Raw genomic sequence first — 20,483 nt, 5'->3', positions numbered from 1 at the left:
AGTTGGACCATAAAGAATACTCAGCACTGAAAAACTGATGCTTTCTAATTGTGGTGTTGGGGAAGACTCTTGAAAGTCCCTTGGACTGCAAGGATATCAAACCACTCAATCCTAAAGGAAATCAGTCCCGAATATTCATTGGAAGGACTGATGCTGAATCTGAAACTGAAATACTTTGGCCATCTGATGCGAAGAACTGACACATTTGAAAAGACCCTGATGCTTGAAGGTGGGAGAAGGGGACGACAGAGGATGAGATGGTTGGATGGCATCACTGACTCAACGGACATGAGTTTGAACAAGCTCCAGGAGTTGGAAATGGACAGGGAAGCCTGGTGTGCTGCAGTCCATGGGATCCCAAAGAGTTGGATACGACTGAGCGACAGAACTGAACTGAACTCACAATTCACACTGTTGTGTGACCATCAACACCACCTATCTTGAGAACCTTTTTGCCATTCCAAACTGAAATTCTTTACTCATTAAAAAATAATTTCACATTCTCCCCTGTCCCTCTTGCTCCTGGCAACTGACATTCTATTTTTCTGTCTCTAGGGGTTTGCCTACTCTAGGTACCTCATGTAAGTGGAAACACACAATAATTGCCACTTTGCATTCAGCTTGCTTCATCTGGCTAAATCACTTTCATCAACACTCTGGTTAATCAAAAGCTGGCTTCTAATTTGCAAAATACTTTTCATGCTGTATTTTACAAATGTCTTGATTTTCTTACTTGATCAAATCTTTTCCTCTTATTGCTTAAGGAACACTTTAGAAAATTACAAACTCAGAGTTCGTAACAATTTAGTCTACCATTGCATCTGCCATAAAAAGCTTTTTACTGATCTACTTTAAGTGTCTTTATATTGTGAATTATTTTTCTACAGGCAGTAAACAGTTTGTAAAGTTCCACCTAGTACCTTAATGGAAGTAAGTAACAGCGAATAGAACAATTGAGGCAGGAATTAAATTTATCTGACCACTCAGGAGAAATGAAGGTAATTTGTTTAGGATGCTGATAGAAAGGCTCTCTCTTTTGGTGCTATGTCATTTCCCTATCTGGGGTTGAATCAGTTCTAAATGGAGAGAATTGGTTGAATCAGTTCTAAATAGAATTAAAAACACAACAAATACTTCCCTTATTTCTAGCTAGGGGTTAAGTCTGAAAGTACTGGATAATAACAAACTACTTGAGAACTAAAGGCTGGAGGAATCCCTAGGTCATTAGTATATCAATAGTGTTTTGCCATAAATCGAGTAATTTTGGACAAAACTAAGCCTCCGGAGGTCTCGGTGCGTTAGATGAGACCATCCCGTTCTTCCCAATCTTGTCCACAGCACAGCATATCCAGAATACAGTACTGCAGAACCCTGGGAAAAAAAGGAGGAGGCAGCACAGCGCAGCACACCTGTAACCCCCTGATCGCCTGTGTCCCAACACATCCGAGCGGATGCTCTCAAGAAAGCGCTCCAGTAGCAGTGTCGTTCCAGCCGATGGGCCACGCCGTCTGGTATAGAGTTCGAGCTGCTGAAGTTCCTGCTGATTCTGAAGTCAACAGCCTTTCCCTCCTAGTAAAGAAATAAAGTCTTTACTCCTTAGCAAGACCAAAGCGTGGAAAAGCACAAGGCCCACGAGCCAGACAAATAAGCAAGACTCGCCACACTTGCCCAGCGTGCACTCCGGAAAAAAAAAAAAACCAAAAAAACAAAAAACTTACGTCTCTTCCCAGCAGGCTCCGGGAGTCACCGCGAGATTTCATCAATTCTCGCGAGATTTATCGGCAGCCATCTTCTTGGGGGTGCTGGGAGCCGGGAAGACCCCCCGAATCGTTCCCATTCAGCTGTCCTTCGTTTTCGCTTTCTTCACTTTTTCCTCTTCTGCGTTGCCAGCAAGCACCTGGTTTCAGGGCTGAGGGCAAGCCCGTGTTTAGGCGCGTGTCGCGCTCAGGTCCAGGAAGATTGGCTGGGGTGGAGGGAAGGGGGAGGGCCCGGGCAAACCGTTGCTGCCTCAGCCGGGGCCGGGGTCCGGGGAGGGGGAGCCTTTGGCACCCCGTGGACTCGCGGCCTACGGCGGTCCCCGCGGAGCTGTTCGCCGATCCGGGCTCGCGGGAACCTGCCACCGGCGCCTCCCACCGCGGCCCACGCGGGCGGCGCGCGGAGTAGGGGGCGGGGGCAGCGGCGGCTGTAGCGGCAGCGACCTGGGCGGGCGGAGGAGTGTGACGGGCCTCGGGGCCGCTGTGGATGGTTTCTAAAATGATCATTGAAAACTTCGAGGCACTCAAGTCCTGGCTCAGCAAGACTCTCGAGCCCATGTGAGTATTCGGGAGCTATTTTACTTGCAGGGATGGAAGGGGGAGATAGGTGGACTCCCAGTTGCTTTAAGTGCCTGCCGTGGAGGCCGAAGCAGTGAATTGAGGTCCCAGGCTCTGTGTTTTCTCCTCCTCCGCCACCTTCGTTCCCAGGTTCAGAATACGCCTGGGAGCCTGAGCTGATTTACCTCATCGCTGAGTTGGTTTTTAAACCGATGGCTCTTCTGTTGTTTTCCCGTTATTTGTAGATCGACCCCAGCCTAAACACACAACTCGTTATTTGTCGAGGGCCCCCAGGTCGGTTTCTTTTGGCGAACTCGTGCATGATCTGTTCAGTAGACTGTTTTACTTCGCTTTTTTTTTTTAAATGAAGTGAACAGCTCTTTTTAGGGATGTAGAACAGTTCTCGCCCAGCCCACTCATATTTTACCTAAATACCGTCTCTGAAAGAAAGGCCGTGTCTGCCATGTGCTGTCTGGCTCTTAACTGATTGAAAATGTAACAGGTGCTAAGGTGCCCAGTAAAATTTCCCTTTCTCATTTCTGCACGTTTGTTCGCTTGGAGGTAGAAAATGCAATCTAACCATATGGATTGTTTGGCAGTTTTAAGTAGAATCCTATGGGTGTACTCGTGTGTGTGTGTGTGTGTGTGTGTTGGGGGGGGTGCTTCGAAGTGCTGAAATGTCTTAGATTGGAACAATTGAATTTTAAGGGTTTACCTTTTAATACATAAAAAATATGGGCCAAGTGTTTTGATCAAAATTGATTGATTTACAATAAACAATTTAAAGTGCAATGCAGAATATCCACTTATTTAATAGATTTATTAAACGCCTTCTATGTACTGTGGGAGGCATTGGGGCTAGAGTTTTTAAATTCCAAAATCGACAAGGCATAATAGAAAAGTAAACAAGCTAACTTCAGGTAGTAAAGAGTCGTGACAGTAATACTAGAGGATCATGTAAAATAGTGTCAACAAGGCCTCTCAGAGGAGGTGACAGTGCAGCAACCCCTGAGGAGGAGAAGGAACTGTGTGAAAGTCTGGGAAGACAATGCTCCTTCCAGAAGGAATGACAAGTGCAAAGGCCCTGTAGCGGAAATGATCATGGTTCGATGGGGAAGAGAAAGGCTGTTGTGGCTGCAGAGAATCTTGTGAAGAGGGAACAAAAGGAAAGTTGTGAAGTTGGAGAAGTAGGAAGGGGCCAAATAATGTAGACTCTTCTAGGCTATAGTCAAGAGCTAGGATTTTACTTAAAATCTAATGGGAAGACTTTAGATGATTTAAAGCAGGCAGAGATTGACTTTGTTTTAAAACTCTGCCTACTTTGTAGAGATTATGGGATCAAGAATAGAAATAAGGGGACCATGCTGAAGGAAGTTGTAGGCCAAGCTGTAGATGTTTGCATTAGAGTGAGAGTGGAGACAAATATGTTTAATAAATAGATCTGGTGGGACTTGTTGCTGGATTGTATGTGAGAGATAAGGGAAAGGAAGATCAAGGGTGACTGATGACTAAGAAGTTAGTCTAAGCAACTGAATGTGTGTTGGTTGAGGAGGCTTGGAGAGAACTGTTTGAGGGGAGAAGGTTAATTTTAACCAGTAAGTAGAAAGTGTTTGTTATACATCTAAGTGAGATATGAAATAGGTAGTTGGGTATGCGTCTAGAACTCAGGCCAAGAGTGGAGATACTTGCATTCATGCGGGTAGTGTTTAAAGTCACGAGACTGGAAGTTTCTGAGGAAGAACGTGTAAATAGGGAAAAGAAGAGAGTTCAGGTCTGAGGTTGGAAGAAAAGTGGGATGTATGTCACTAATGAAAGAGATGTATAACAAAAGAGGAAGGTTGTCACCTTGATGGGATACTGCATAATGGATAAAATGAAGACAGAGGGGCCCTTATGTTGGCAAGGTAGAAGTCATTGGTGAACTTGTTGAAAAGTTTCACTGGAGCAGGATGGTGCAGATAGAAGCCCTGTTTCAATGGGTTGGAGAGAGTGGGCAGTAGTAGAGTATAGTTGTTGAGACCGTGGAGCCAGAATGGCTGCCTTTGAATTCTGTCTCCACCACTCACCTGCTGTATGATATTGGGTAAGTAACTTAGCTCAGTGCCTCCGCTTCCTCATGTCTGAGAGGGAGGAAATAATGAATATGTATTAAGAAAATCTTTGAACACTGTCTGGTTTGTAATTAGCACTCAGTAAATGTTAGGTGAACAGAAAACTTAGAATGTTTTGCGTTAAAATAGCATTTCCTTGTATAAGCCTTCAGTTCTCAAATTACTTAGTTTTATTACCATTTTTTCTTCTTATTGGAGAGATTATTTATAGCTGATTAGTGTGTTTGCTTGTAATTTTTTTTCGTAGTTTTAATAAAGCATATTCAGGTATCATGTAGCATACTCAGATGACTGTAGCCCTGCAGTCTTTACTGCTGGAATAAGGCACTGCTTGTAGAACCTAGACAGTGGGAGGAGCTGGGATTGGTCCTTTTGTAAAGTACACTGCTGTGGTAAAATTGAATGCGTATCCAAGTTCCTGTCCCTTTAACTGCACTTCAGGGGAATTCTTTTAGATGACTTTTAAAGCTGATTCCAGTTATTTAAGACCTATGGTTTCTAACCTTGGTTTTGTGAAACTTTAAGATGTGTTTGTTATCTAAAGAGATTTTTTCTTTTTTTTTTTGGCCAAATTTGAGGCATCTATTTGAGGCAGGACCATATGAAGACAGAACTTGAAATTTGTATAGAACTTTTAACCTATTTGTGCTAGTAAAGTATCTCATGGTTTTGGACCTGCCTTGTAGTTTAAATGTATTAATTCAGTAAGTATTTATTGAGCACTTAATCTCCTCTGTGCTAAACAGTGTGTTAAGATATTGGTGAAACGGTAGGAAACATGACATGAAATGACCATCTTCATATTGTTTACCAGGGAAGACAGATGTTAAACAAGTAACTATAAGACTGGTGAGCATGATGAATCCAGAGTGCTATGAAAATATATGTCTGGAACATCTGGAAAGACTTTTGTTGCCTGACAGTATTTCATCTCAACAAGGAAGGATGAGTAGTTTGTTGGGGCAAAAGGATGGGAATGGAGAGTTGTAACAGCAAGGTTTTTGAGGGCAGATCGTATGATGACCCTAAAATGACGGAAGGAAAGGTGAAAAAAAGAGCCAGGGGAACCATAGCGGCAGATAGCTCCTGAGACAGGAGCCAGATTGCACGAGACTGTTGAGTCATGTTAAGGATTTGGGATGTCATTGAAGGATAGTGGGTAGCCAGTGAAGGGTTTTGGGGGAGAAGAGTTTTCAGATGGACATTTGGGGGGATGGGGTGGGGAGTCAACCTGGTTGCAGTTTCAACATGAAATAGAAGTTGGTAAATCTGTATTTTATTTGATTATAAGGTCTGTAGGTATATCAGGATTCCAAGTTTTCTTTTTCATAATTTATTGAAAATATGTGTGTTAAAATTATCATCTTGAAATACATGATGTTTTTGTTCTCCAAAACATTTGCTTAGTCATACATGCTTATAATAAAATAAAATAGATGTTGGTCTTTCCTGTATCATTGATTTCTTTTTCATAACATTAAGCTCTCTTTTGATGTTTTTTTGTTTTTTAAACAAAAGATTTTCTGCTGTATTTTAAAACTTTTTGTGAGTTTACGTATCACTAAATGTGATTTAATAAAATCATGGATTATTTTCAGTTTAAGGGAAACCTCAAGATCTAATCAAACCCCTTGCTGCTGCTGCTGCTGCTGCTGCTAAGTGGCTTCGGTTGTGTTCGACTCTGTGCGACTCCATAGACGGAAGCCCACCAGGCTCCCCCGTCCCTGGGACTCTCCAGGCAAGAACACTGGAGTCGATTGCCATTTCCTTCTCCAATGCATGAGAGTGAAAAGTGAAAGTGAAGTCGCTCAGTTGTGTCCGACTCTTAGCGACCCCATGGACTGCGGCCCATCAGGCTCCTCCATCCATGGGATTTTCCAGGCAAGAGTGCTGGAGTAGGGTGCCATTGCCTTCTCCAATCAAACCCCTTAGTTTTAACAAAAATAAAATTGAGAGAGACTTAATGACGTGCCCAAGTTTTGTTGAACTTAGTAGTGAAGAGCAGAATGCCTCATTTTGTGCTGCTACTAGGTCGTGCTGTGGAGGTACCGTTGTGTAGTGGAAAAAAACCTTTTTGTGTCCACATAGACCAGTGTTCAGATCTCTCAGCTCTGCCAACAGGCAAGTGAACCTCCCTTTTCCTTGTTAGTATGATAGGAAGAATTATACCTATTTCTGTAGGTGAAAGAATTAAATGAGACATATTTTTAAGAGCCCAGCCCCTTCCCCCCAACTCCCAGGAGATATATATATATATATAAAAGCAGTGAAAAAAGCATTTACCCAAAGGGAATGTTCTGAAATACAAAGAGTATCTGCTGTGCAATCTGGGGAGCTCACTCTTACAGGCAGGCATTATTTCAGTCTGCTTAGGTTTCTTTCACTCATTTTGACCTTTTCTTCCTCTTTTATCTCTAACCAAATTTTTAGCTTAAAGTTTAAGACAAATAGAGTATTTAATGCCTAACTCTTTAGCAACAGTTACCAGGGGAAAACATTAAATAAGTTATCTGCTCTCAAGTCCAAGGTATTTTAAAGCTATATTATCTACTGCTGACAACATAGAAAACAGACCAGATTACAACAGCTGTGACAAGTCAAAAAAGTTTGATAAGGTTCACAGATGCTACAGTAATAAGGAAGATACAAGTACAACAGTTACACTGTATTGATCTTAAATACCAGTTTGATTAAACACAGGTTACATTGCTATTATTGCTACTGTTAACATTTGTATACATTGTTAAACCTTTGTATTACTTTCAAGTTCTATGAGGTAAATACTGTTATCTCCATTTTGCAAGTGATGACACCTGAGGTACTGAAGCATGAAGTTAAGATACTTGCCCAGAGTCACACATCTTAAGTGTGACTGAACAGTGATTTAGACTCAATGTTTTGACTCTGGAGCCTTGTTCTTAGCTTACTACAACATAATGTAGTGTATCCTTTCCTCCTCCCCTATGTGTGTGCCTCTGTATGTGTACTTTTTTTACTATTAGATTTTTGTAGTAGTAGCTGCTATTGTGGAGAAGGCAATGGCACCCCACTCCAGTACTCTTGCCTGGAAAATCCCATGGACGGAAGAGCTTGGTGGGCTGCAGTCCATGGGGTCGCTCAGAGTCTGACACGACTGAAGCGACTTAGCAGCAGCAGCAGCAGCAGCTGCTATTGTAAAGGAACAAAGTTCTTAGGCATTGTGATTATCAGTGCTTTAGAGTCTAAGACAGAAACCTAGAGTTTTGTAGTCATTTCTCCTTTACCCACACTTAGTACTATACCTTTCTCACCACATTAAAATTTATTTTTGTTTTATAGGAAGAACTGAAAGGTGATCTTTTTGTTTCTGAATTTTATTTACTCTTCCCCTCCTTTGATCTTTCATTTTCTGCAGAGCCTTTTGGGTATAGTCAGTCTCTAATTCCTTAAGCTCAGCAAAAAACAAAACAAAGAATTAAATCCTACTTCTAGTCGTTTTCACACTAGCTTTCTTTTCCTGTCACTGTTAATTCTTGAAATAGTAGTCAGCCTTTAATTTTTCACTCATTTGTCCCCAACCATTTACTTCTTAATGCCTTAACAATAGTTTATACTCATGTTCAACCGAAATTGCTTACCCCAGTGTTACCATTGAATTTGTTTATTAAATGTAAAGACTTATAGAAATTTTAGTTCTTTGACCTCTGTGTATGACATTAGACAGTGTTGATAGCTGCTTTTTTTTTTTCTTTAAGCTTCTCATGACTTAGATCCCTAATATTTTGGTTCTCTTTCTCACAAATCAGTCCTATCTCCTTAAGCTCTTTTTCCTGCCTTTGAATTGTATTTTTCTTTGTTCTGTTCCCATGACTCCTTTTTCTTATTCATTACCACTCCTAACCCTTTATTCACATTCATTCCTATGGATGGTTTCTATTGTAATACGTGCCAGTGGTTTTAAAAACTGTGTGTGTGTTGTAGTTGCTTTGAAAGTTTGATTAAAGACTCCCTTCCCCAGGATATTGCATATACATATTTGAATTTTAGAGCTTTTTCAAGAGTACCTGTAAGCATTTATTTTTCTCATAGGTATGTCTAGGCTTAATTGCTTCAAAGTTTTATACTCGGAAACTCTGATTGCTAGCTCTGTGCCTGATCCTTTCCACCTGAACTTCAAACCACTGTATGTTTCTGAAAATAAAATATTCACTTATTTCTGTTTAATTTTTCCAAATTATTTGGGCTTGAACTTGTATTTTTTTGGCTTCTCCCTTCATTCCTTTCCCCCAATTCAGTTAATCATTGGGTTCTGTCTTTTTCTTTTAATAATTCTTACTAATGACAGTGGTCAGTAGGGAACCCTGCACTCCTTATCTAAACCACTGCAGTTTGTTTTCTAACAAACCTCCCTATCTCCAGTCTTTTTCTCATTTGGAGTTCTTTTGGCCTGGATACCCAGCTTTTTTATCGTATTGTGTGATCAAAATCTTCAGCACTTCTAAATAATCAATTGCATACTTCTTAACTTGACTTTCAGAACTCTGATGTCTGTTTCAAATTATCTTTCCAGTTTATATCTTCCTACTTTTTACGTTGTAAGTCTTAATTTCAACAAAAGCTGAACTTTACATTCTGCTTCTCTATCACATAGTTTATACTGTCCTTTCTCCCCCAACTTTATGTAGAAGGTAACATTAATTGAGTCCTTACTGTTTGCTAATGTTTGTGCATTCATTGTGTGTGAGCTGGGTTCTGTTATCCCAATTTTAAAGATGAAGAAGAAATTCACTCTTAGGAAGTTTAAGTAATATACTTCATTCATAGCTAATAAATGATAAGAGACAGGATTAATGACAAGACATTTCTATTCCAGAGTTTTGCTGTGTATTGTGATGTAATGCCTATCTTGGTTTCTTTTATATATGTTGAAATCAAAGGTCCATTGCAATTCCAGTTCATCCAGAAAGCCATTTATCTGTCCAGTTGAAATCAGTGACTCTTCCATGAGGCTCCTCTCTTAGTGCTAGTTTGCATAGTTTTTTGAAACTCATCATTTGCAGACTTGTTCAGTAGTTAATTCTTTTGTTTTACTGTTCTTATTAGAGTCTAAGGTCCTTGAAAATAAACTCAAAATGTTAAGTGTTCTCCTGGATAGCACCCAGCACAGTGCCTTGTGGCGGGTGTACACCTGGGTTTCAAATGCATTAGTTGAAATTTCTACTTTGTGCACCCATGATCTAAGGAGAGAGAAAGGCATTTGTATAAAACTGTTTCGGAAAAGCAGATATGTGAGCACTTTGAAGATTTACTAATCTCTGGGTCTGTTTCACTTTATTTTTACCTTACAGCACTTTCAAATTAACTAAAGACTCGGATTTTTCTTTTTTTTTTTTAAAGAGGGAAAGGACACAGAAATATTAGCATGTACTCATTAAAGTATGTGAATGCTGCTATATGCAAGATTTCTTAGCTCCATAGAGCTGCACAAAAAATTATGGTAATTCTAGTCTGATGAATTTTATAGCTATATTGGCTAAAATATTTTTCATGACTTTCTTACCACATTTTACTGCTGCAGTCTTAATTGGATTTTTCCATCTGAGTGATGAATAGTTAAAATGCATTTAGCATTTACTGTTTTAGCAATTCCTTTTTTTGGCTTACAGTGTTTTTAAATGAATTCTTTTATATGCATAAGTCCAGGTATAGGGATAGTATTAGTAACAAAATGGAAAATAATATTTTCTAGTGTTTGGTATGTTTGTGTTGAGAATGACCAAAACTTGAGCTAAGTGTAGGCTTTTAGGAATTTTTCTTCCTCCTGCTTCCTTACTCCCCAGGAATGCGTGGATGGTAAATGCTTCCTGCTGAAGTTATTCACTACCTTCCTACTACTTTGTTTCTGTGGAAAAGTCTTTTTCAGTTTACAGGTGGTAACTTCTGAAATAGGTAAAAGTTTATTTTTAACTTGAGGTTATATTTAGTATTTTGTGTGTGTGTAAAAGATGTAGTAATTAGAGACACGTTACTCGTTGGTTCTTTCTGACATATTCTGTCTGTGTGTGTGTTCAGTCACTTGTACAAATATGTTATATATATTTTTCTTCTCCTTTTTTCTATAATTGGAGGTCATTCAATATAATACATAAGAGATACCCCCCCTTTTTCAGGTTGCATAGTATTTTAATGTAATGGGTATACCATAATTTATTTAACCATCGTTTATTGATTTGCTGAACAGATAGAGCCATAGTGTATGTATTTATCTTGTGTCAGTTTGTAATTAACATAAACAGATCAGTTGCATAAGTTTTGACAGTTACATATACCTATGTAATCACCATATAAAACAGGATCTAGAACTTTCTCTGGAAAATTCTCTTGTGCCTCTTTCTGAGTTTTTCTTTCTAACAAGACATCCACTCTGATATTGGCATTATGAATATGACTGCTGTGAATATTCTTAATCAAGTTGTGGAAGTATTTTCTTTTGGGAGAGGGGTAAATACCTAGAGGCGTATTTGCTAGGTCATAGGGTAGCTGCATGTTTTCTATTATAAGAAACTTTAGAAATTGTTTCTAAAGTGGTTGAAGTATATCACATTGCTACCTGTGATTTGTGAGAGTTCCAGTTGCTTCATATCCTCAGCATTATTTAGTATTGTTAAGTTTTTTTTTCATTGTTGTTGTTTTTAAACCTTTATAGTGAGTATAAAATGACATCTTACCTTTTTTGGACTGACAGTTTAATTCTCTTTATGGTTTTAATTTGCATTTTCCTGATGAGTAATACTATTGAGGACCTTTTCATGTGTTTATTGACTGTCACATCTTTTGTAAAGTGGCTGAAGTGAAGTGAAGTGAGAGTCTCTCAGTCATGTCCGACTCTTTGCAATCCCAGGACTGTGCGGTATAGTCCATGGAATTCTCCAGGCCAGAATACTGGAGTGGGTAGCATTTCCCTTCTCCAGGGGATCTAACTCAGGGATCAAACCCAGGTCTCTTGCATTGCAGGCGGATTCTTTACTAGCTGAACCACAAGGGAAGCCCGTGGCTAAGTCTTACTTATTTTTAAAATTGGGCTATCTTATTGCCAATTTCTGCTGCTGCTGCTGCTGCTAAGTTGCTTCAGTTGTGTTCGACTCTGTTCGACCCCGTAGACGGCAGCCCACCAGGCTCCCCTGTCCCTGGGATTCTCCAGGCAAGAACACTGGAGTGGGTTGCCATTTCCTTCTCCAGTGCATGAAAGTGAAAAGTGAAAGTGAAGTCATTCAGTCGTGTCCGACCCTCAGCGACCCCATGGACTGCAGCCCTCCAGGCTCTATCCATGGGATTTTCCAGGCAAGAGTACTGGAGTGGGGTGCCATTGCCTTCTCCGTGCCAATTTCTAGGAGCTTTTTATTCCTGTAGAATACATGACCTACAGGTTTTTTCCCCTCCTCTGTGACTTGTGTGCAGTAGTCCCTCCTTATCTGTGGTTTTGCTTTCTGTGGTTTCAGTTACATATGATGAGCTATGGTTTAAAAATATTAGATAGAAAATTTCAGAAATGAACAATTTATAAGTTTTAAGTTGCATGCTGTTATGAGTAACATGATGAAATCTCGCATTGTACTGCCCAAGATGTCAATCATTGCTTTGTCCAGCATATCCCACACATTTGTCACTTAGTAACTGTCCTGGTTATCAGCTTTGCTCTCGTGATATTGCAGTGCTTGTGTTCAAGTAACTAATTTTGCTTAATTATGACTGCAGCACTCAAGATTAGTGACAGGCAGTTTGGATATATCAAAGAGAAGCCATAAAGTGCTTCCTTTAAACAAAAAGGTGGAAATTCTCAACTTAATAAGGAAAGAAAAAATTCGGTACTGAAGTTGCTGAGATTTATAGTAAGAATGAATCGTCTGTCTCTGAAATTGTGAAAAAGGAGAAAAATTCTTTCTAGTTTTGCTGTCACACTTCAAAGTGCAAAAGTTTTGACAGCTGTGTGGTAAGTACCTAAGATGGAAAAGGCCTTCAGTTTGTACAATAACGTATTTTGAAAGGAGAAGAGAGAAAGCGACACTACACTCACATGAATTTTATTACAGTATATAGTTATAATTATTCTATTTTATTATTGTTGTTAATCTCTTACTGTGTCTAATTTATATACCTAATTTGTTCATAGGTATGTGTGTATAAGTGGCGGGTAAAAAATCTGCCTGCAATGCAGGAGACGCACAGGAGACCTGGGTTCCATCCCTGGGTGGGGAAGATCCCCTGGAGAAGGAAATGGCAACCACTCGGGTATTCTTGGGTTTCCCAGGTGGTGCTAGTGGTAAAGAACCCACCTGCCAATGCAGGACACAGATGTGGATTTGATCCCTGGGTCGGGAAGATCCTCTAGAGGAGGGCACGGCAACCCACTCCAGTATTCTTGCCTGGGGAATCCCATAGACAGAGGAGCCTGGTGGGCTACAGTCCCTAGGGTCTCAGAGTTGTACACAACTGAAGCGACTTAGCATACACACATCCCTGTGTGGGAAAAAACTTAGTGTATAGTAGGGTGTATCTGTGGTTTCAAGCATCCACTGGGTGTTTTGAAATGTATTTCCACCGTGGATAAGGTGTGCGTGCAGTTGCTCAGTCGTGTCCGACTCGTGACCTCGTGGACTGTAGGCCCCCAGGCTCCTGTGTCCATGGGATTTTCCAGGCAAGAACACTGGAGTGGGTTGCCATTTCCTTCTTCAGGGGTCTTCCCAAGCCAGGGATCAAACCCATGTCTCCAGCAGTGCAGGTGGATTCTTTACTACTGAGCCACCTGGGAAGCCCTGTGGATAAGGGGGGACTACTATATAATAATGTCATTTTGTGGGCAGAAATTTTTATTTTTATTAAGTCCAATTTATTTTTGTTTTGTGGTTATGTCTAACAAGTCTTTATCTCCTCCAAGATCATAAAGACATTATATGTTCTAGAAATTTTCTGCCTCTTGGTAGGTTTAGGTCCATTCATCTCAAATAAATTTTTAAAATAATGTATATGAAGGCATTCAGACAAGCCACCTGTTCTTACTTGGCCCTGTAATAATTGTTTCTCTGCTCCAAACTCTGACATTTAGGCTTGTTTGGCCTATGTGTGTGTCCATCAGGCACACAAACTTGTGTTTATTAACAGTTTTGGCAAGCCAGCCCAGTAGTCTGTTTCAGTGGCAGATTGACTCTGCCCAGGAGCAGCCTCTTCCCCGAGTCCCCAGCACCTGCCAGAGCTCATGTCGTTCTGGGGAACTCAGGAGGACTCTCCCTGACAGGGACTGGCTGCCCTGGCTCAAGGCTGTTTGGAGTCAAGAAACGAAAAACCAGAAGTGCATATGGAATGAGGTAGGGCCAGTGGCTCTTTTATCTGTTTTTAAAATAAGTATATTGTTAATTTTTCCATAAATGGTCCCTAAAAAAGACTTTCCTATTGGATGACTTGGCTTGTTGTTTGATAATTAACTGTACTTATAAGTCTGTTTCTGAACTCTGTCTTGGTCCACTGATATTTGGCATGTTGGTTGATAATTAACTGTATATATGAGTCTATTTCTGGACTCTATCTTGGTCCAGTGATATGTATGTATTCTGATGCTTATACCACACTGTCTAAATTACTTTATAAATTTTGAAATCAGGTTATGTAAATCCTCCTAGTTTATCCTTTTGAAAAATTGTCTGGGTTATACTGGATTCATTTCCCTATAAAGGTGAGAGTCAGTGTTTCAGTTTCTGCGAGAAGGCCTGTGTTGATTGTTGATAGGGATTGAGTTGAATGTAGAGATCAATTTTAGAAGAAAGAGGATCATTTTTCAAATTTTATTGTTATTTATAGAAATGATTGATATTTACATATTGACCTTGTATTTTGCAACTAAGTACCCTTATTATTTACAGTAGCTATTTTATAGATCCTTTGAAATTTATCAGTCATGTTATCTGTGATAGTTTTACTTTCTGATTTAAAAAAATTTTTTCATTTCTTATTGTATAGGTTAGGAACAACAGTGCAAGTTAAATTGAAGTGGTCTAAGAGTTGACATCCTTGTTTTGTCCAAGTCTTAGGGGAAAGAGACCTAGTGTTTCAGTATTAACTGATGTTAGTGCTAGGTTTTTTTATAATTGCCTTTTACCAGATTGAGGAAATTCTCTTCTGTTCTTAATTTGCAGAGTGATTTGTCATGAAAAGGTAAAGAATTGTCAAATCTTTGTCTACATTGATCGAAATGATCACGTGCTTTTCTCTCTTTTTCTGTTAATGTTGTACATTACATGGATTGGTTTTCAAATGTTAAGCCAACCTTGGATTTCTAAGATAAACCCTGCTTGGTCATGATGTAATTATCCTTTTTATGCATATTACTGGATTTGATTTGCTAATATTTTGTTAAGTTTTGCTTCTGTTTATGAGGGCTATGTGTATTTTATTTTTTCTTTAAAATGTTAGATTTCACTGATGAAGCATCTGGGAATGAAGATTTAGTTGTGAAATGGATCTTTTATTACAAAATCAGTTTGTTTACTAGGTATAGGTCTATTTAGGTATTCTGTTTCTGCTTGTGTCACTTTTGGTAATTTATGTTTTTCAAGGATTTTTCTCTTAAGTTGCTAGATTTATTGACACAGAGTTGTTTGCATTGTTGCCTTATTATTCATATAATGACTAGAATCTATTTGATGCTTCCCCTCCTCTTTTAAAAATTATACCTGATTTTGGTAATATTACTTTTTTATTTTCTTGACCAATTTTGCTAATAGTTTATCAGTTTTATTCATCTTTTGCCAAGAACACTATTAGCTTTGATTGTTTTCTATTTTGGTGTTATATTTTTATCATTTCCTTTTTCTACTTAGAGTTTAATTTGCTGGCTTTTCCTTCTTTCTTCAAAGGTAAGCTTAGGCCATTGGTTTTATATTTTTCTTGTAGTTTCAAAAACTAGGGCCTGGAGGTAAAGCACAGGCAGGTATCCAGAATCTTGTTAATGCTGAGATTCTAGTTCTTATAAAAGGCAAGATCCTACTAGTGATAAAAACTTTTTTTTTTTTAACCAGCCATGTTGGACTGTAATGTATCAGGTACTTCAAAATGTTGGTCACTGAACATCATGGCCACAAACCTTTAAAAACTGTTTCCATTTTATATAATTTGAGGTGTTGCATGGGAGTTCTAAATTGATCCATCATAATATGAAATTCACTATGTGATTCAAATGTAACAGTGCAAAATTGAATATAAAGGCATGCATAATCTTTCTCTTAGAAATCTAGAGGGGTTGTGATTTCAAATATTGTGCAATTAGATTAAATCATAATGCAACAGTTTAAAAAAAAAAAAAAAAGATGATCCTGATCATGCCCTCAAAAACATTTGAAGCCAGTGGTGAACTGAATCAAACTAAGTTTCTTACAAAACCCAAGCCACATCAGTTACAGAACAGTTGACTCCACTCTAGTGTCCTAGCAAAAGAAAGGACATACCCTTTACTGAAGATAAATCTTATTTACTTCAGTCTCCACCTCAGTGTTCTTTTACACAAAATTTTCAGCTTAATGCAATAACAAGGAACACAAAATAGTAAGAAAGTAAGATTCACTTGAGAAGAAATAGTCAATGGAGAGATGACTCAAGTATTAGAATTATTAGACACAAACTTTATGATAAAAATGCTGAAGAATTTATTTAAGCATTTGGACAACAGGCACAAAGATATGGGGAACTTCAGTTAACACACAGAAGCTATTCAGAAGAATTTAATGGAGAAATCTAGAAATGAAAAGTATAGCTGAAATAAGCAGACTGGACACCATAGGGGAAAAAAACAGCAGTGAACTTGAATGTAGGAAAATAGAAAATATCCAAATCAAAGGGAGAAAAGTAATTTTAAAAGATATATCTGAGATCTGTAAGACAGTATCAAGCAGTCTAAAATATAAGTTACTGAAGTCCTGGAAAAAGGGAAGAAAAATGAAGCAGAAAAAATGTTTGAAGACATAACAACCAAGGACTTTCCAAAATGGGTGAAAGACATTAAAACATAAATCCAAATTGGCAAAATTAAGCAGGATAAAATATGTGTGTGTGTGCGTCTGTGCACACACGCACACACAGCTGTGGGCATTTCATGGTCACACACTGCTGACCAAATAAAAAGACTTTTAAAAGTAGTCAAAGAGAGAAAAAAGATACTTTACATATAGGAAAACAAAGACTCAAATAGTGGCTAATTGCTTATCATCATCGATGAGGGACCGTGGCAATAGTATTATAAAACAGTGAAGTGTATACACACTCAATACTTACCAGCTAAAACCACAAGAGTAGTTGTGGAAGTAGGGAAGGAAAACTAGAAGAGATCTGCCAGGGCACTCCCAGCTTTCAACTAGCAAAGTCAAGAAGAATAGGAAGGCTGAGCAAACTCCTTTTAGGATTCCAGGTCTTCACAGAGTTGGTTGGTTACCCAACAAAAAGAAAAGGGAAGGAGCAAGAAAACAACTGCTTATATTCTTATCAGTTTTCTGTTGCTTACTGGCAGTTTAAAAATTGATGTGGAAAAAGCATTTATAAAAATCTTCAGTTATAAATAAAAAACATAAAAAAATAAACTGTCAGTGTGACCCTTGTTGTATTTATACTATTTGATGATGGCTACAGTACATACTTCACATTTTCAAAAAAGTTTTTTATAATAACAGATTGTGAAAGAGATCTCATTTTGAAGAGTTTCATAAATTTGTACTTACCAGACTGTGAAGTATTTCAAGCACTTTTCTCAAATTGGGTTATGTTAAAGTTTTGAAACTTATGAAGACATCGAGTGCCCCAAATTGGAAGAGCAGTTCTATGAGGAATTATGACTATTCATTATGCTTAGGAAAAGGTTTTTGACTCCAGCTAGCCTTTGTTGGTTTCAAATTAAGAAGGGATGAATCATGCCATACTGAAGTGTATGGACATTTTGGGGACTAGGTTATAGGATACTGGGAGGGTTAACTGAAGTAATGGAGTAATTGGTCAGATCTTCTTTTAAGAATGAAACTATGATATTTAGAGATTTGATTAAGTTGTAACATTTTGGAGACAAGAAAGACTAAATAGCAGTTTTTTAGTCTAGTTTTAAGAGTGAGTTGTAAAATGTCTAAATTTGGACTTCGGCAGAAGCTAGGAAGATAGAAGTACTATTCTTTGAACATGTGTACTGAATGTAATGAGGGCCATCTCAGCAGTCAGGGTATGGAAGAAAAAGCAGCCAGGAAGGACTTGTCAAAATGCTTGTGGACTTTTTTTTATTGACCTTTCTTGAGATCCATGACAGCTCTGAATTTGTTGGCACACTTTTATATTTGCTATAATTGGGTTTGATCTTAACTGAAAATTGTTTTGTGTGTGTTTTAGTTGATATACCCCTGATTAAGAATGCTATTACTTATTGTGATGTTTAGTACACTTCTTCACCAGTGTGATTGGTTCTAGGGAAAAGATAGACTTTGTTATCTAGTCTGAAACAGACAAGTACACCAATAGTAACATTTTAACAGTGATAGAAATATGTACAGATCTTGTTTCCTGGGAATTCAGGAAAAATATGTAAAATGTTTCTATTTAGTTATTCTTTATCTTTCCCAAGGCTCAAACCTTGCTCACCAGTTCAGAAGAGGGAGTTCTGTGGCTTTTGAAAAAGATCTAGAGGAACCATTTTGGATTTTTTTTTTCAATTTTTTTTTTTCAGATTACAGACTGAATTATTTTAAATTCAATTAAAGTAGGGGAGGTCGAGTGCAATGATGGTGAAAGCTTTTGTATCTTATTCCTAAAAAATGACCCACTTGGTCAGGTTATATGGTTCAGTGCCTTTGTTTTAAAAATGAGAAAGCGGAAGCCTAGAGAAATAAAATACTAACCCAGGATTACGTAATAAATGAATAAAGTAAGATAACACTAGAAATCTGAAAACCTGGGGTTTTGGAGTTCAGTGCTTTTCAATACCAGACTGCTTCAAGGAAAAGCTGATAGTTTGGCTTAGAAGAGAACATAGATTGGAAAGGGAATAGTGCTTAAAATATAGTAATTAAATTTTAACATCTTTTCAAAGGGAGTGGTGATAATAAGCATCTTATAATTTCACATTTTTAATCTGTTTTTTCATTAGTAGTGCATTTGCTTTGGTGTTTGCAGGTTAATGCTTTCTCCTTTGTAATCATATTTATTTGTAATTATTTCTAATTGGGCAGAGCAGCTGTTCTCTCAGATAAGTAAACTGAAGCTTAGTTCTTTAGTTGTGAGATTTGTGAGGTGGAAAGTATCCCCTTTTTAGTGAAAAAAATTTCAGCGTGATTTGATAGCAATATTAGAAAACTGTTGTGGCAATATTAGAAAAAACCTAGAAGTCTATCATAAGCTACACAGTATTAGCCAGACTTTTTTTTTTTTTTTTTAACATATGAGGGAGCAGGTAGTAAGAATTTAATTGAAAATAGAATGACAGAATTAGGTTTTTCAGATTTCTAGTCTTAGTGCTATTTCTTTTGGATAATTCTGCCCCTTCTTAGTCAGGGGAGAAAATGTTCCTTAGCCTCTGCTAGTAACTGAAGGGATGAAATGCTTTAGATCTGTTTTTTAACTAGGTAAATGGGAACCCACATATAAGTAACTAAGAAGTGGCTTTTGGAAGCCAGAGCCCTTTCCCATCGAATTTGATTCTTCCTCAGCTGTGAATTGAAATGTAAAACATTTAAGAAATAATGGAGTTTTGTTGAGGGCTGCCGTATCAGCATTTCACCTGCAGTCTACTTCTCTTTTGAGAGAGAATTCTGTAACATTAATTTGCTATTTGGGCTACTGCTTTTTGCACTGAAAAGTATGAAGTCTCACTCTTAGGGAGTTTGAAGACTGTCTTTGAATTAGACACTTAATACTTGATGAATAACTTCTAAAGCAGTGATTCTCAACTGTGTGACTCCTGATATTTCCTGAGACCCTTTCATGAAGTCTATGAGGTCCCTACTTTTCCAATTGTATACCAGTTGAGGAGGTATTTTCTTCATATATTTCATATATGAAATGTAGTTCATAGCGTATTAAGACAGATTAAATGTAAAAGATAAAAGAACCTGTCTATTATTTAAGCCAGGCATCAATGGTATTTGCAAAAAAAAAAATCAGTTTTACCAAAGTTTTATTTTCTTGTGGTAATATAACTGTATTCATAAAAAGTATAGGGTACAGATTTCCCCTGATTTCTGAAAACAGTGTTCCTGTGAAACTTTCCTTAAGCCAAAATGTCATGAAGTGAAGAAGTCATTACTTTAGGACATATCTTGTTAATGGGTGCACAGAATAAGTTGGGATAAAGCATAGATGCTCACAGACACAGTTTAGAGCATGGTGGCCTGATGCTGAGATGCCTAGTGTAGCTCCTGGGAAAGGATCTTAGCAGCCCCGCTCTGTCTGCCCATGATAATAGCTACTTCTCTTCAACTTGCTACAAAACAAATGCTGGAGACTTTCAGCTTTTCATCTTTTCTCAGAAAAGTGAAAATCCTTTCCAAATTTCTAATTAGCAGTATAGCTCTTCTGTAAAAGTTTCACAAAGTGACATAAAGCAAATTTTCAAAAAGCAGGGGGTACGTGTGTTAATTTCAGGTTATTCAATTAGTCATTGAGCTCTGTGCAGCACTGCCCTGCAGTGGGGATATAGCTCAAATTAGAGAAGGTCAGTCATTTCCCAGAACCAATATATGCTGTTGGAGAGGGGAGGCTGCTCTCGCTGTCAGAATAATGTAAGTTCAGAACTGCTCAGGGCCATTTTTGTTGCCACATGGAGAACGCCTGCCTCAAAATCAAGAAAATTCAAAGGAAAGCAGAATGGAAAGGAAGGGTCCTGGTAATAGCATTTGAACTCCTGGATCTAGCTGTGCCTACACTTGGACTTCCCACTTGTTTATATCCATAAGTTCCTCCTCTTGTTTACTCTTCCTGCCTCCTCCTAAGTATTTATGTTAAATTGTAATGGGTCTATTTAGTTATTTTAAGCTAAATAATGTAGAATTTTTTTCAGTTTTAAATT

General features: G+C 38.2%; 1 protein-coding gene across 16 annotated transcripts in view; it reads left to right on the top strand.

The window, feature by feature from the left end:
• The window catches only part of RBM26 (RNA binding motif protein 26), a 97,244-nt gene that overhangs the window by 14,253 nt on the left and 62,508 nt on the right, over positions 1-20,483 (top strand). For 15 of the 16 annotated variants that reach the window (XM_055542743.1, XM_055542742.1, XM_055542748.1 and 12 more), the window contains exon 1: positions 2,045-2,312. The exons of the other annotated variant lie outside the window; for it this stretch is intronic. In XM_055542743.1, the coding sequence (XP_055398718.1) occupies positions 2,242-2,312 (71 nt within the window). In that variant the 5' untranslated portion in view covers positions 2,045-2,241. Of the gene's footprint in view, positions 1-2,044; positions 2,313-20,483 lie in introns of those variants that run through there. 16 annotated transcript variants of the gene reach the window in all.

The sequence above is a fragment of the Bubalus kerabau genome, chromosome 12, assembly GCF_029407905.1.
Source record: "Bubalus kerabau isolate K-KA32 ecotype Philippines breed swamp buffalo chromosome 12, PCC_UOA_SB_1v2, whole genome shotgun sequence".
In the NCBI taxonomy this organism is placed as follows: Eukaryota; Metazoa; Chordata; class Mammalia; order Artiodactyla; family Bovidae; genus Bubalus; species Bubalus kerabau.
The sequence above is the reverse complement of the archived record's forward strand: the minus strand, read 5'-3'. Positions and strand labels throughout refer to the sequence as shown.